Here is a 16,858-nt window from a genome sequence, read left to right on the forward strand (position 1 = left end):
CCACATCCAGTTATTCTCTTATCTCAGCATCCTGTACACTTTCTTCTTGGCACCTACAAACTCTTGTGTTTCCCCGTTTATTTGCTGCTTAGCTTTCCTGAAATTAAGATCCACTGAGTAGGTACCGACTGTTGTTCCTATTGTTTCCCAAGTGTTGAGTAGGCCTGGTACACGGTGGTGTTCAGTACATAACTGAACGAATGAAGAGGTGATCTGCCAACAGCTCGTACAAGGTCCTTGGACAGGTAGTTGGTGTAGTGGAAGGAACACAAACGTGGGTCCCAATTCTGACTTGACTACTTCTCAGCTGTGCCCAAGAGAGTTGGGCTCTCAGAGCCTTAATTACCTAACCTGTAAACGCGGGGTAAGAACACACTTACCTCGCAGCGCCAAATGCCTGCTTTGTAAAGAATAAAGAACCTGACTGGGAAAAAGAGCCTCACGTAAAATTAACCCTCCGAATACATAACTATGCCTGCTATTATTATACACAACTTTGTTCCCTTACCGCTAGACCCGCCCGGGACCTCCGTTTCCTCTTCTTCATCACGAATTGAAACCCCCGGCTCCTGCGCGCGGGCTGTTTCTGGCAGAACGAACCTCCCTCTCGGCGTCTGAGAGGAAAAAAGGGGCGCGAACGCCACTCGAGTCAGGTGGCGTTCTCCAGTGCATCCGCCCCGTCGGAGCCCGACGCATTGCGTCATCAGCGCGGCGCCAGCGCTGCGGAGGACCCCGGGGCCTGTCCCGAGTGTGGCGCAGCTTGAGGAGACCCTGGCAGATGCCTGAACATCAACTGCGTGGTTTGGGGGCGCTCGGAAACCCCAGCGGACGGCGGCGAGGGGCGCGTGGAGCCGTGGGGGCAAGGAGTCGGGCGGCAGGACGGGCGGCCCGGAGCTCAGGCAAGACCCAGCGCCGGCGGGCGGCCGGCCGGCCGGCGGGGCTGCCCGGCGCGGGTGTCCCGGCGATGTGTGGCGCTGAAGCGGCATCGGGAGCAGCGGCGGCGGCGGCGGCGGCGGCCGGCTCGGCCTCGGCTTCTCAGCGGTGCCGGCGGCGGAGACGGAGGCGCAGGTTCCTCATTAGGACCTGGCGAGCCCAGGCCTAATCGGCGGCCCCGCGAGGCCTCTGCATAGCTCCCCGGACGGGGACCCTCCCCGCCTCGCCCTGCCCCGGGAGCCTGCCTCCCCGGCCGGGGATGAAGCCGGGAGGCGGCCGCACGGGGCCCAGCACAAAGGCTTGTCCCCGGGGGCCGCCGCCGCCAGCCTAGAGCCACCCACCGAAGCGGAGCCGGCGCCGGGGCCCTCATCCCCGCCGGTCCCTGGGGACGGCTGCTGCCGGTCTCCCCGAGGCCCAGGGGCCCGAGCGCCGAGCCCCTTGCTCCCCCGGCTACGGTGGGACCGGGCACCTGTGCAGCCTCCGCCGCTCCCGGCTGTAGAGGCCCCACGGAGCATGTCCAAGGAGAGCGACATGGAGAAAGCCATCAAGGTAAGGGGGAGATGCCCCCTTCCTCCCCGCTTTGTCCCTGTGGCATTCCTCTCGGCTCAGCCTCAGAAAGCGGAGAGAACTTGGAGTGAGAGATTCCAGCGACTCCGGGTTTCGGTCTTCCCAGATTCCGTGGACTGCGTTTTACAGCCCTTGAGTGAATGGTTTGTGTATGTATAGGGAGGGATGTCTGACTCCTAACTTCCCTGATTAAAGTAGGGATGTGATTTGTGCTCATCTAAAACGCAAGGTGAGTGGCGTGGAGATACTTGATATGAGTGGGACGGAGGGGGCCCTACTACTACACTTTCGATCACTCCCCGAGTGCCGCCAGTATTTGTTTCCGGATGATCTGCAACAGTACTTGGAGAGTTGGACTTTACCCATCGCTCTCGATTTGTTTGAAACCAGCCTCCTCGAAACCTGCAGTTTCGGAAGGGGTGGCTCGCCTTCTTATAAGATCTATCTTTTGGCACATATTGTTCTTACTTTTGCCTGTGTTCCCTCACCTTTTTTCCTCTTTCCTCTCCTCCTAGGGAGCATTTAATTTATTGAGGAAGAGCTCATGGTGTTCTGTGACTTACTGCTCTGTTAACAACAACAACAACAAAGCAAATATGTGTGTTCTAAAATGACCCAAATAAAGTGAAAAGTTTTTAAAAATCTGCTTTTTACTCTTTTTTTTTTTTTTTTTTTAAACAGGCACTTTGAGGTACTAATAGTCAGAAAGTCATCTAGCTGTAGCTAGGAAGTTAGAGTCTTGTGTAAATTGAGCCCGAAGTTCAATATGTGTTATTTACTTACTTTGCAGTATTAAGTCAGTGCATTTAAGAATTTCATTTTCCCTTGAGGGACAGGCATCCATTGGCAACTTGGGCTTATTTTCCCCTTCAAGACACAGTTAAGAAGTTACACTTGTAATAATTTTTTGTGTAGCAAAGTTTATAGAAGTCATCAGACTTTCCAAAGAAACTTCACCTTTTAAAGGAGGCATGGAAATATACATACACATTAAGGAAGATCAGATTTTAAATAATAGAAATAAAGGTTCTAAAAGACTGCATTTTTTCTTTTGGTTTGAATTTTATTGGTACAGGGTCATGAATTGTTACCTAAAGTTATATGACTGCGTTGTGAATCAAAGCATATGGGGCAGATTTTTAAATTCAAGGATTGTCTGTTTTTTGCCAGGTGCTGTCTTAGGCACTGGTGGTGCAAAGCCAAACTCCTAGATGTCCCTGCTCTTACGGAGCTTCTATTCTAGATGATGGAGTTAGATAATAAACATTCTCGGGTGCTTATAATTAAGTATAAAAAGGGTGGGGAGTACTATTTTAGGAAGAGTAGTCAGGGAAGGCCTCTCTAAAAAGGTGACATTTGTGTAGAGGTCTGAAAGGAACAAGGGAGCAAACCACTGTCTCAGAAAAGAGTGTTACAGGCAGTAGGAACAGCAGATACAAAGGCTCTGAGATAGGTACAAGTCTAGTGTGATCCAGGAACAGCAAAGTGAATGCAATGGGTCAGTGATGTTTTAGGGAGGTGATGGGAAGCTAGAGCACACAGGGACTTGTAGACCATTGTAGGAACTTTGGCTTTGACCTTGAGTAGCAGAGGAACACTAGGGAGTTTTGAACAGAAGAGGGACATAGTTCTAGTGGGTAAATATATAAATGGGGAGGCAATGTTACATAGTGGCTACCATAGTTTCTCTAGGTAAACTCATGGGTTAAAATCTCAGCCTTGCCATTCATTAGCTGTGTCCTTGAGTAAGTCACTTCACTTCTCTGTCCCTTAGTTTCCCCACTCATAGAAAGGAGATAAAAACACTCCACAGCTCATAGCGTTTTTTGAGGATTTAATGAACAAATATATCTAAATGTGCTTACAATAATACCTAACATTTAGTAGGAACTTGATGAATGTTAGCTCATAGCAACTAAAGAGTCATTTAAGAAAGTCATAATTTTTTCACTTGGTCACTATGGCCCAATCTGACTTTCTTAAATTTTTTTTTAGCTTTTCTTCATGTACTTGACAGGTCATTGGTGAGTCTGCCTACTAGTTTGAGTGTGTCCAACCAATAAAAATAAGTGGAGCTGAAAATATCTAATCTGACAACTAGTACTGACTAGGATATACTCCCTTGGAAGCAAGCCAGCATGACATCAAATAAAACTTCTGCGGCATCGTGTTGTATTCATTGTTTTGCTTTCTGGAGGATGTCCCTCAGTGGTGAAGTCTGAGACCAGTGGAGTTCAGCTGGAAAAGCTGTTCTCCTGGGCTCTAATCAGGCCATTTAAATTTCTGCTTCCTCACTACCTAAGAGCAGTCTGATTAGACTTTAACATCTCATCCTATTACTCTTCAAAATAATTAGGATAAGGCCAAGGCAACAACCATAGGCTCTGTCTTCTCATTTCTGTCTCTTCTCCCATAGCCCCATGACTCACTATTCCTAAGGCACTTACCTAAACCTGGAGAAAGAGCATTTTAGGATTAGGGATTGCTTACATATTTGCCTTCTATTGTATATAGCAGAGTTTTTTTTTTTTTTAAGATTTTATTTATTTGACAGAGACAGCGGGAGAGGGAACACAAGCAGGGGGAGTGGGAGAGGAAGAAAAAGGCTTCCCGCTGAGCTTGGAGCCCAACACGGGGCTCAATCCCAGGACCCTGGGATCAAGACCTGAGCCGAAGGCAGATGCTTAACGACTGAGCCACCCAGGCACCCTGTATATGGCAGAGTTTTTAATATTTGATGAACTGAATGAAAATTCATTTCCTTAGTTCTACAAATATTTTTAAAATTGCAGTATAGGGATGCCTGGGTGGCTCAGTCGTTAAGCGTCTGCCTTCGGCTCTGGTCATGATCCCAGGGTCCTGGGATCGAGTCCCACATCGGGCTCCCTGCTCAGTGAGGAGCCTGCTTCTCCCTCTCCCTCTGCTGCTCCCCCTGCTTGTGCTCTCTTTCTCTCTCTCTCACAAATAAATAAATAAATAAATCTTTAAAAAAAATTGCAATATAATTTACATACCATAAAATTCAGTCAATGTAAGTGTGTAGTTCAAGAATTTTTAGTAAGTTTACAGAGTTGTGCAACTATCATCACAATCCAGTTTTAGAATATTTCCATCCCTGGGCACCTGGGTGGTTCAGTGGGTTGGGTGTCTGACTCGGTTTTGGCTCAGGTTATGATCTCCCTTGTGAGATCAAGCCCCGCAGTGGTCTCCGTGCTGGGTGTGGAGCCTGCTTGGGATTCTCTGCCCCTCCCCCCCAAACCCCTGCTCGCATTCTCTCTCAAATAAATGGATAAAATCTTTTTTTTAAAGAATATTTCCATCCCCCCTAGAAAGTTCCTTTTGCTTATTTGTAGTCAGCCTCTACTCCCACTCCCCACTCCAGACAGTCACTGATCTACTTTCTGCCACTAGTTTTGTCTCTAGAAATTCCAAATTAATGGAATTGTATAATACATAGTCTTACATATTTGGCTTCTTTTACTTACAGTACTTTTGAGGTTCACCCATGTTAGTGCATATATTAGGAGTTTATTTCTTTTTTATTGTTGAGTAATCTTTTTATTATTTATTCATCCCCAGTTGATGAACATTTAGATTGTTTCCAGTTTTAGCTAATACGAACAAAATGATATATAGAACTTGCCCATACAAGTTTTTGTGTAAACATTTGTTTTAATTTCTTCTGGTTAAAAACCTAGGTATCGAATTACTGGGTGGTATGGTAAGTTTATGTTTAACTTTTTAAGAAACTGCAAAACTTTTCCAAAGTAGCTTTACCATTATTCATTCCCACCAGTAGTGTTTGAGGGGTCTGTTGTTTTTGTTTTTTTGTCTTTGTTTTTGTTTCCTTCCTGACAAATACTTGGTATTGTTAGTCTTTCCATTTTAGCCATCCTAGTGGTTGTGTAGTGGCCTGATTGTGATTTTAATGTGCATTTCCCTAATTACTAATATTGTTGGTCAACTTTTCATGTGCTTATCTGCCATTTGTGTATCTTTCTTGGTGAAATGTCTATTCAAATCATTTGCCCATTCTTAAACTGGGTTATTTGTTTTATTATTGAGTTGTAAGGGTTCTTTATATACTCTGAGTAAAAACTAATTCTAATGCTATTGAGCATCTTTTTCATATGTTTGCCATTCATGTATTTTTTTCCCTGGTATTTAACTATATTAAAATCTTTTACTCATTTTTAAATTGAGTTGTTTTATTATTGAGTTGTAAGAGTTCTCTCTAAACTCTAAATAAAGGTGATTTATCAGACATATGATCTGCAAATATTTTTCCAGTCTGTGGCTTATTTTTTCACTTTTAATGTTTTAATTTTGATGAAGTCCAGTTTATCTTTTTTTCTTTTTCTTTTATGGATTGTGCTTATGGTGTCATAGCTAAGAAATCTTTGCCTAGTCTCAGGTTACAAGATTTTTCAACTGTATTTTCTTCTAGAAGTTCTACAGTTTTTAGTTCTTTATTTAGGTCTAATATCCACTTGGAATTAACTTTTGTGTGTGGTGTTACATAAAGATCTATGGTTTTATTTGTCTTTAATATGGATATCCAGTTGTTCCAGGACAGTTTGTTCAAAACACTGTCTTTTGCCTATTGAATTACTTTGGTTACGTTTTTTGAGAATCAGTTGATCATAAGTGTGAAAGTTTATTTCTGGATTCTCTGTTCTGTTCTATTGATCAATATGACTATCCTTATGCTAGTATCATACTAAATTTGATTACTGAAGCTTTATAGTAAATTTTCAAAATTGGGTAGTATGAGAACAAACTTGGTTTCTCTTTTGGAAAATTAAGTTAGCTCTTCAAGTTCTTTGTATTTCCAAACAAATTTTAGGATCAGCTTGTCTATTTCTTCAAAAAATGTGCTGGGATTTTGGCAGGGGCTCCATTGAATCTATAGGTCAATTTGGGGACAGTTGCCTTCTTAACAATATTGTCTTCTAATCCATGAACATGGTATAGCTCTCCATTTCATTAGGGCTTCTTCTGTTTCTCTTAGCAGTGTATTTGTAGTTTTCAGTGTATGGAGCTTGCACTCTTTAATAAATTTATTCCTAATATTTTATTCTCTATGATGCTATTAAGAATTGTTTAATTTCATTCTTTGGATTATTTGTCACTAGTGTATAGAAATAACAGTTCATTTCTGTATATTGATAATGTGTTTTGCATCCTTACCACATTTGCTAAGTTCTAGATTTTTTTGTTGTTGTGTTCTAGGTTCTTTAGGATTTTCTACATATAAAAATCCTGTCTTCAGCAAATAAATACCGTTTTACTTCTTCCTTTACAGGATGCTATTAATGCTATTAATTTTGTTTTCTTGCCTTATTCCATGGGTAGAACCTCAGGTACAATGTTGAATGAAAGTGGCAAAAGTGGACATCTTGCCTTGTTCCTGATCTCAGGGGGAAAATGTTAAAGACTTATCACTAAGTAAGTGGTTTTGTAGATGTCCTTTGTCCAATTGAGGAGTTTCCTTCTGTTCCTTGTTTGCTGAGAGTTTTTATCAGGAATAGGCATTGAATTTTTGTTAAATGCTTTTTCTTCACCTATTGAGTTGATCATGTAGTTTTTGTTCTTTATTCTTAATGTGATATGTAGTAACAATTGATTTTCAGATATTAAACCAATCTTGCATTCTTGGTATAAACCCCACTTAGTCTGATGTAAAATTATTCTTATATGTTTCTGTATTCAGTTTGCTAATAATTTTGCTGAGGATTTTTGCATCTGTATTCATGAGAGTTATAGGTCTATAGTTTTGTGATGCCTTTGTCTAGCTTTGGTATGAGGGTAATACGTGCCTCAAAATGAGTTGGGAAGTATACCCTCCTTTATTTTCTGGAAGAATTTGTGTGGAGGTTTGGTATTCATTAAATCAATAGTTCTCAATAGGGGGCAATTTTTGTCTCTCACAAGACATTTGGCAGTGTCTGGAGATATTATAGTTGTTCAGTGCAGGTAGGGGATGCTTCTGGCATCTAGCAGGTAGAGGCCAGGAATGCTCCTGAACATCTTAACAATGCACAGGACAATCTCACAACAAAGAACTATCTGCTTCAAAATGTCAGTGATGTTGAAATGAGAAACTGCACTTTAAATGATTTGGTAGAATTTACCACCAAAACTGTAGGCCACGGCTTTGCTTTGTGGGAAGATTTTTTGTTATTAATTCCGTTTTTTTTATAGATTTATTCAGATTTTCTATTTCTTCATGAGTGAGTTTTGGTAATTTATGTCTTTCTAGAATTTGCCCATTTCATCTAGTGGTCTAATTTCTGGCATAAAGTTGTTTATGGTGATCCTTTATCATGCTTAGCTTCCTGTAAGGTCAATTGTGATGTCTCCTCTTTCATTTCTAATATTAATAATTTGTGTTTTTTCTCTTCAGTCTAGCTGAAGGTTTGTTAATTTTGTTATCTTGAAGAATCAACTTTTGGTTTTGAATTTTCAGTCTTCTATTGTATTGATTTCTGCCCTAGTTTTTATTATTTATGCTTGCTTTGAGTTTCTTTTTTCTCTAGTTTTTCAAGGTAGAAGCTTAGGTTATTGATTTGTGATCTTTCTTATGTAGGGATTTATAGGTATAAGTTTACATCTAAACACCACTTTAACTGTACATCATATATTTTAGCATATAGTCCCATCATAGCCATGGTTTTGCTTTCTGTGGTTTTAGTTACCCATGGTCAACCATGGTCTGGAAGCAGACGATCCTCCTTCTGAATCATCAGAAGGTCATGCCTTGTCACAAAGCCTACGTCACTCACCTCACTTCATCTCATCACATAGGCACTTTGTTATCTCACACCATCACAAGAAGAGGAAGGGTGAGTGTGGTACAAAAAGATATTTGTGTGTGAGAGAGAGATTATATTCACATAACTTTTATTACAGCATATTGTTATAATTGTTCTATTTTATTATTGTTGGCCTCTTACTGTGCCTAATTTATAAATTATAATTTATAATGTTAAGTTATAGATTTTAAATTATTAAACTTTATTATAGGTATGTATGTGTAGGAAAAACGTAGTATATATAGGATTTGGTACCAGCTCTGATTTCAGGCATTCCCTGGGGGTCTTGGAATGTACCCCCCACAGACAAGGGAGGGGACTACTGTATTGTGTTTTTATTTGATTGATTAATTAATTTATTTTTAAAGATTTTATTTATTTTTTGACAGAGAGATACACAGCGAGAGAGGGAACACAAGCAGGGGCAGTGGGAGAGGGAGAAGCAGGCCTCCCACGGAGCAAGGAGCCCGATGCGGGGCTCGATCTCAGGACCCTGGGATCATGACCTGAGCCGAAGGCAGACGCTTAACGACTGAGCCACCCAGGCGCCCCGTGTTTTTATTTTCATTCAGATCAAAATATTTTCTAATTTCCCTATTTCTTCTTTGACCCATTGATTATTTAGAAATATTATGTAATTTTAAACTTTTTGTTGATTTCTAGCTTAATTGATTTCTAGCTTTATTTCATTATAGTTGAAGAACTTTATATAATTTCAGTTTTTTAAAAATTTATTGAGACTATGATTCAGCATATGATTTATCCTGAAGAATATTCCATGTGTACTTGGGAAGAATGTATATTCTCCTGTTGTTAGGTGCAGTGTTCTATAGATGTCAGGTCAAGTTGGTTGACAGTGTTATCTTCTACATCTAGCTGATTTTCTGTTCAGCTTTTCTATTACTGAGAGTCGTGGTATTGGAATCTCCAACTATTATTTTTGAATTATCTATTTTCCTCTTATATTCTGTCAATTTTTGCTTCATGTATTTTTGGACTCTATTGTTAGGTGCCTGCATATGTGTTTATAATCCTCGTATTTTCCTGTTGAATTGACCTTTTCATCTTTATAAAAAGTGCCTCTCTCTATTAATATCTTTTTGTTTTAAAGTCTATTTTGTCTGTTGTCTGTATAGCTACTTCAGCTGTCTTATAGTTACTCATGGTATGTCTTTTTCCATCCTTTTACTTTTTTCTCCATTTAAAAAATTGTAATAAAATTACTCATATCATAAAATTTACCGTCTTAACCATTTTTATATGTACGCTTCACTGGAATTAAATATATTTATAATGTTGTACAACCATCACCACCATCCATCCATATAATTTTTTTGATCTTGTAAAACTGAAACTCTGTACCCATTAAACAGTAACTCCTCTGCCTCCTTCCCCTCAGCCTCTACCAATCACCATTCTCCTTTCTGTCTCTGTAATACTTACTACTCTAAGCACCGTAGAAAAATGGAATCAGTGTTTGTCTTTTTGTGACTGGCTTATTTCACTTAGCATAATATTCTTATGGTTCATCCATATTGTGGCATATTTCTGAATTTCCTTACTTTTTAAGGCTGAATGATATTCCATCATATGTATATGGACACTTAGGTCCCTTCCATGTTTTAGCTATTAGAATAGTTGTTATGAACATGGATATACAAATATCTCTTGAAGACCCTGTTTTCAGTTCTTTTGGGTATATACCCAGAAGTGGAATTGCTGGATCATATGGTAATTCTATTTTTAATTTTTTTGAGGAACTGTCATACTGTCTTCCATGGCATTGGAAATGTACCATTGTACATTCCCACCAGTAGTGCACAAGTGTTCCAATTTCTCCATATCCTCACCAACACTTGTTATTTTCTGTTTGTTTGTTTTTTAAGTAGTCTCCACACCCAGCATGGAGCTTGAACTCACAACCCTGAGATTAAGACCTGAGCTGAGATCAAGAGTTTGACACTTAGCCAACTGAGCCACTGAGGCACCCCTATTTGTTTGTTTTTTGATAGTAGCTGTCCTAATGGGTGTGAGGTAGTATCTCATTGGAGTTTTGATTTGCATTTCTTCATGATTAGTGATGCTGAACATTGTTTCATGTGTTTATTGGCCATTTGTATTTCTTTGGGAAAATGTCTTTTCAAGTTCTTAGCCCGTTTTTTGAATCAGGTTGTTTTTGAGTTTTAGGAATTGTTGTATATTCTGGATGTTAATCCCTTATTAGATACTTGATCTGCAGATATTTTCTTCCATTATGTGGGTTGCCTTTTTTACTCTGTTAATAGTGTTTTATGATGCACAAAATTTTTAAATTTTCATGTTCAACTTGTCTAGTTTTTCTTTTGTTGCCTGTTCCTTTAGTGTCTTATCCAAGAAATCATTGCCAAATACAGTGTTACAAAACTCGTGTCCTATGTTTTCTTCTAAGAATTTTATTGTTTTAGGTCTTACATTAAGGTCTTTGATCCATTCTGAGTTTTTGTATATGGGGTTAAGGGTCCAACTTTGTTCTTTTGCTTGCATGTGGATACCCAGTCTACCCAGTATAATCATTGAAATCCTTTTATTTTTAACTTGTTTGCTTCTCTGAATCCAAAGTATATCTCTTATAGACAGCTATGGTTGGATCTTTTTTTTTAATCCAGTAAATGTTAACTTTTTTACTATATCATTATTTTTATATCTCTCACAAATATATTTTGTTTATTATTTACAAAAACAGACAATGGATAGATTTGCCTGTGGGTTGTGATTTCCTAACCCTTGGTCTAGAAGGATTCCAAAGAATTACTTCATTCCATGTATCTCTATCTTTATTAAAGGCAGTATATATATTTCTTTAGCAGAATTCAGTCAATGTGTTTCTCATTGATGCCTTTGAATTAGTCCATAATTTACTTCAGTGAAGTGTTTTAACTGACCCATCCCTTCCTATATTCTCCTTGTCATTAAAATATGTGAGAAAATAGGCCATCCACACATGGAAGAGTTGACAGATCTGAGACTGTTACTTCTCCTCCCCAGCCAGGCTTCTTGAAGCCTTAGACCGGTTAGTGTTTATGGCACCATCAACAAAGGTGTAAGAATGAAAGCTGGGAAAGAGGACAAGAGGTGTAAGGAAAACAGGGTTCAGAAATCAGGGCTGTAGAGAGGCCTGAAAGTGCCTCTCTTACCTTCTGTAACGTCAAGTGGTAAAACTCCTGTCAGAGCCTCATCAGAGCCTCTACAAGTTGAACGGTCTTGGCTGTGTAGAGTACCATCTGAATGAGCACCGGCACAGTGAAGAATTTTGTCTAACGTTATTTTCACATCTCAGGAACTGGGGAAATGAACAATCCTTTGATCTGTTCATGACAGATAATTCCATGGAACAAATCTCTCTTTTCCACGAATCTCCTATGAGTGTATGTTTTCATTGGAGTTGAGGAGAAGGAGGGGTTTAGCAAATGATTTTACTCCACCATGATGCTTAGACTATGCTCCCAACTCCCTCTTTCCCAATCCTGTATTCCTCCCTGTCTTCTCAAGCACTTCTAAACAGTGGGAACATAAAGGAGGTAGGCAAGTTAAATGGGTAGGTTTGAATTCTGTTTAGAAGGTGGTGATTGGGGACAGAGCCTGGGACCTCCCTGATTGGGCAAGATCTGTCCCTGATCTTCCGTGTAAGGCAGTTAACTCTGATAGCTGGAACGGTGCTAGGGAAGAGGCCAAAGCCATAGATTCTAGTCTCATTAGTCCCTGTAACTCACTGTGTGACCTCAAGCTCCTTAACCCCAGTGTACAGTTTTTTCAGAAGGAAGTTTGTGTAATGATCTAACTGATCTTTCCCAAGTCAATATCCCTCTATCATCCAGCTTTAGTCTACCTTTCTAGTCTCTCATTCCACAGTTAGTGAGCATTTATTATATGCAGAGAACCTTTATCAAGAACTGGGCAGCAGGAAAGTGGAGATGATGACTGTTGTAAGCGTATTTTGTATGCTTGCATATTAATTGGGCAGAAGCTCTTGTTTTTCTGTCTCTGAACTTAGCCTGGTGTCTGGCACATAGCAACTGCTCAATGAGTGTGGACAGATAGCCTGTTCCCATGTACTGAGAATCGGGATTCTATTCGATTCTCATTGCAGCAAAACACTTTGAAAATCTCATGAGTTCCAGCCTAATTTCTCAAGGTCTCCATTTGGTTTCTTTTTCTTCCTGTGGAACCCTGAAAAATGAATTTTAGCCTGCCATAACTTAAATATGGCTTTCATGCCTGAAAGCCTATGGCAACAGGAGTTCAGCATATGGTGATTAGACAGGAATTCCATAAAAACTTTCACTAAATCATAGAGGCTGTATCGGGAACTATTGGAAGCTATTAAAACTAAATAAAACAACTGAAAACTATAAAAAATAGTTACGAAATGAATAATACAATATCTTTGTACTCAAAATGATGCTGTTGAAAATTAGATAAATTTATTATATTCACTACTACCTTGTTTGAACTTTTAAGTCTCAATTTATTCAGTAATTTCAACAATTTGATCAACTTCTTCAAGGGTATAGGCCTTCTGTATCATAGAAGCATGTATCAGAGCAGTCTTTCTGGAACCTCAGAAAATACACTGACCATTTCATTTTAGCAATTGAATATTCAGTAGTGAAGCATTTTGAAAGAATATGTTTCTCTCACACTACCCCCGCCCCCTGAAAAACATTGAGTAAAATGGACCTTGTGGATGAGCTGAAGAATTTCTTCTTATCCAAAAGTGTTTGCTTTCTTTTTGCTGGAAAACAGTGCCTTAGTCATTTAGAAGAAGTACCTAATTATAAAGCCAAAAGAATGCAAAGCCCTGTTTATCAGTTTCTTTTAGAAGATGAGATAGTGATAAGGTTTTCTGTTGTCCCACCTTGCTCAATTATTCGGCTTTTTAATTGGAGAATTATTGTCTGCCCCCTCCCTTTTCTGTTTTAATAGGAAACCTCCATTTTAGAGGAATACAATATCAATTGGACTCAGAAGCTGGGAGCTGGAATTAGTGGTCCAGTTAGGTAAGAGACGACATGCAAACTATGGCAGAATTGCTCCGCAAAGGGCCATTTGACATACGTCGTACATTAGAAGCATCAGGTGTGCCAGATTTGTGAAATAGCTTTAATTTAACAAGTGGACATATTTATGTAAGGCTTTTCATCATCCATTTAGAAATATATTTAAGTGACTGAGTCACGTGATCTGTAACATAGAATCATTTAAGATATCGAGACTGGGGCACCTGGGTGACTCGGTTGTGTTTGACTCTTGATTTCGGATCAGGTCATGATCTCAGGGTTGTGAGATTGAGCGCTATGTTGGGCTTGCGCTAGGTGTGGAGCCTGCTTAAGATTCTCTCCTTCCCCCTCTGCCCCCACCCCCTCATTCTCTCTGTCTCTCTCAAAAAAAAAAAAAAAAGGATATTGAGGCTGTGGAGCTACTGTGAGAGTTGCTAGCAGAGGCCATCCTTGGCCATTACTTCCTTGGCCTTCTTCAGGTTGCTCCCACGTGGCTCAGTGGCTGAGGCCTGTGCCGGGACAGTGAGATGGCTTTTCTGCCTCTCCACCTGCTAGCCCTAGGGGCAAGTTTGTTTGGATGCACCGGATATATTCTTGATTAGAAGTACAGTTCTAAAAGAACAAACCTGTTAAATTAGTTTTCAGTGTAACGTAGATGATTTCTGATTAAATTTTTTTCCTCCAAATCTAGAGTCTGTGTAAAGAAATCTACTCAAGAACGGTTTGCACTGAAAATTCTTTTTGATCGTCCAAAAGCTAGAAATGAGGTATGACCCTTTATTGCCTTGATTTGCCTAAATATTGGAAGTGCCTACAAATTATTCTTTTTACAAGTAAGGCAGCTTCCTGGAGGGAATACAGAGATGCACAAAGAATTTTATATCCATATTTATCCCTTTCTCTATTCCTATCATCATTACAAAGTGGTCCCATATCTATCAGTACCAAAGGCTGTCAGTCTTACTTCCTTTAAACCACCTCTTGTTTTTTTTCAATTAATGTGGTTCTTATACCCTGAAGTATTCAGGTTTGCCTCAGCTTTTACTTATTGGACAAGGTCCTTGAAGAGTGGAGAATGGTGACTAGTGTCTTGTAAGTGTGCTGCAGGAGGGCTGTGAGGATGTGTTTCTAGTTCTAAAAAATACACATTTGTTTTAAATCATCTGGGTGTGGTGATGACATACTAGTAACATGTGCAGTGGAGGACGTATTCTTTTGCTTAGAGATACATGAATAATTTCTTTTTAAAAAAATTTTTTTTGATACATGAATAATTTCTGAAACAAAATGAGTTATTTGCCAAATTTTTCATTTGCTAATGGATAGGGCAGTAGAAAGTAAATCTGTTGGTGAGGTGATACGTTTCCTCTGTTCTCTTTAAGGTACGTCTGCACATGATGTGTGCCACACACCCAAATATAGTTCAAATTATTGAAGTGTTTGCTAACAGTGTACAGTTTCCTCATGAGTCCAGCCCCAGGTAAGACTACATGGGGGTCATCACCACATGTCCACCTCTGTACATGTAGGTCAAGGTGTAGTGGGGTTTTCCTCTCTTTTGTGCTCTCTTTCCCCCTCCCCCTTTCTCTCCATCCCTCCTTCCCTCCCTGCCTGCCTGCCTGCTTCCCTCCCTCTTTTCTCTCTTCTCTTCTTATTTTGGAAAATTTCAAACATTTGTAAAAGCAGACAGAATTATGTAATGAATCCCCAGGTAGCCATCACCCAACTTCAACAGTTGGGGTGGCCAACTCATTGTCAGTCTTGTTTCATCTATGCCCCACCCACTCTTTGGGACCCCCTGATTATTGTGATTACTTTCTCTTAAAAAAAAAAAGTATGTAATGTGGAATTAAAATAGATTCTATTTCAAATTAGTGAAAGGGGACCAGATATTACTAGGCACTGGCTTAGAGTTGATATGGCAAAAAGCTCTTATTGCTTAGTCTGACATTCCTTTTAAAGGAATAAATCAACATTATTCTTTTAGCTGCCAAATGTTTGGCAAGCCCACTGGGTGGCATTCTAAGTGTCTTCCAGGGGATTCAAAGTTAAATAAGGTATGATTTCTACTGGGGACTGAGATGTAAACCTATCTTCATAGCAGTGTGATAGGCACCAAGGAGAGGCATCCATAAGATATTTTGAGCTTACAAAGGAGAAGAGAGCTGCTAACTGTAGGCTGGGGAGGTGAGGTGTCTCACAGAGTGGTTATGTGGGGGCTAGGACTTGGTAGGAGTCTTCCAGGTGGAGAAAGAAGATGGATTTGTAAAAACAAATGGGAAATCATAACTATTTCTTAACAACTGTGCTCTGTTGGTGAAAGCATTTGGATAGAAGCTGGAAGCATTTATATCAAAGAATGGTAACCAGAATTCTGATTTTTTTTTTTTTTAACAACATGAGAATTTTTGCTTTTCTTTAGTAGCTGTGTAACCCTGTCCAGCTGTCTTGCTGGGTATGCTGTGGGTCACATGGAAAACTAGTATAGTGGGAAGAAGGAGTGAAGAGAGACACACATAGATACAGACATAGACAAAGAATGAGTGAATAACCAAGGTAGCCCAACACCAGCCAAGTGACTTGAAATTCATGTCCTATACAAAGTCATGTTCTGTTTTCAATACACTTTCTATCTAGCTGCCCTAATATGATACAAAAACATGTCACTTAAAAGATCACCCCCGGGGCACCTGGGTGGCTCAGTCGTTAAGCATCTGCCTTCAGCTCAGGTCATGATCCCAGGGTCCTGGGATTGAGCCCCGCATCGGGCTCCCTGCTCAGCGGGAAGCCTGCTTCTCCCTCTCCCACTCCCCCTGCTTGTGTTCCCACTCTCGCTGTCTCTCTCTCTGTCAAATGAATAAATAAAATCTTCAAAAAAAAAAAAAGGTCACCCCCCCCTTTAACATCTAGTAATAACAAGTTAAGTCCAGTATCTTCAAAAGGATCATTGTCTTCAAAACTTAATTATTTTACTCTCATCTTAGCTTCTTAGAAAATTTTAGGTGAGGGATATTCCTTATCTATAGTGTCCAGTTGATAGTGACAAGGGGTCCAACTCCCAAGGGGCATGGTAGGGCTAGACTTAGGAAGTAGTTACACACTTTGTAGATGAGGTATCTTTAGGTTAGCTATTTGATGTTTCAGTTTTTTTTTTTTTTTAACTTAACAAAATCAAATGCTTTCAAACAGGGCTCGACTCTTAATTGTAATGGAGATGATGGAAGGGGGAGAGCTATTTCACAGAATCAGCCAGCACCGGCACTTTACAGAGAAGCAAGCCAGCCAAGTAACAAAGCAGGCAAGTTAACCCCGGGTACCAATCAAACTGCCAACAATGTTGGTTAACAAGTACAATTTCATTGGGGGGAATAAAAGAAAGCTTGAAGAAAAGCTCTATTTGATCTCTCATTGCCTGCTTTGTTATGTAATCAGAAAAGATGCTTTGACAGGAGAAATGTGACCCCTTTTATGCTTGGGGGGGACTGTATTTTTAAGTGGTTGTCAATT

At 40.0% G+C, this 16,858-nt stretch overlaps 1 protein-coding gene across 2 annotated transcripts in view; it reads left to right on the plus strand.

The window, feature by feature from the left end:
- Positions 1–955: 955 nt before the first annotated feature.
- MAPKAPK5 (MAPK activated protein kinase 5) overlaps positions 956–16,858 on the plus strand; it is a 35,610-nt gene continuing 19,707 nt past the window's right edge. Inside the window, exons 1-5 of one of the 2 annotated variants that reach the window (XM_027575597.2) lie at positions 956–1,482; positions 13,278–13,351; positions 14,043–14,118; positions 14,734–14,831; positions 16,541–16,649. In XM_027575597.2, the coding sequence (XP_027431398.1) occupies positions 1,447–1,482; positions 13,278–13,351; positions 14,043–14,118; positions 14,734–14,831; positions 16,541–16,649 (393 nt within the window). In that variant the 5' untranslated portion in view covers positions 956–1,446. The remainder of the gene's footprint in view (positions 1,483–13,277; positions 13,352–14,042; positions 14,119–14,733; positions 14,832–16,540; positions 16,650–16,858) is intronic. The other variant, XM_027575598.1, reaches the window with a different exon arrangement.

This window comes from Zalophus californianus, chromosome 14 (assembly GCF_009762305.2).
Source record: "Zalophus californianus isolate mZalCal1 chromosome 14, mZalCal1.pri.v2, whole genome shotgun sequence".
Classification (NCBI taxonomy): Eukaryota; Metazoa; Chordata; class Mammalia; order Carnivora; family Otariidae; genus Zalophus; species Zalophus californianus.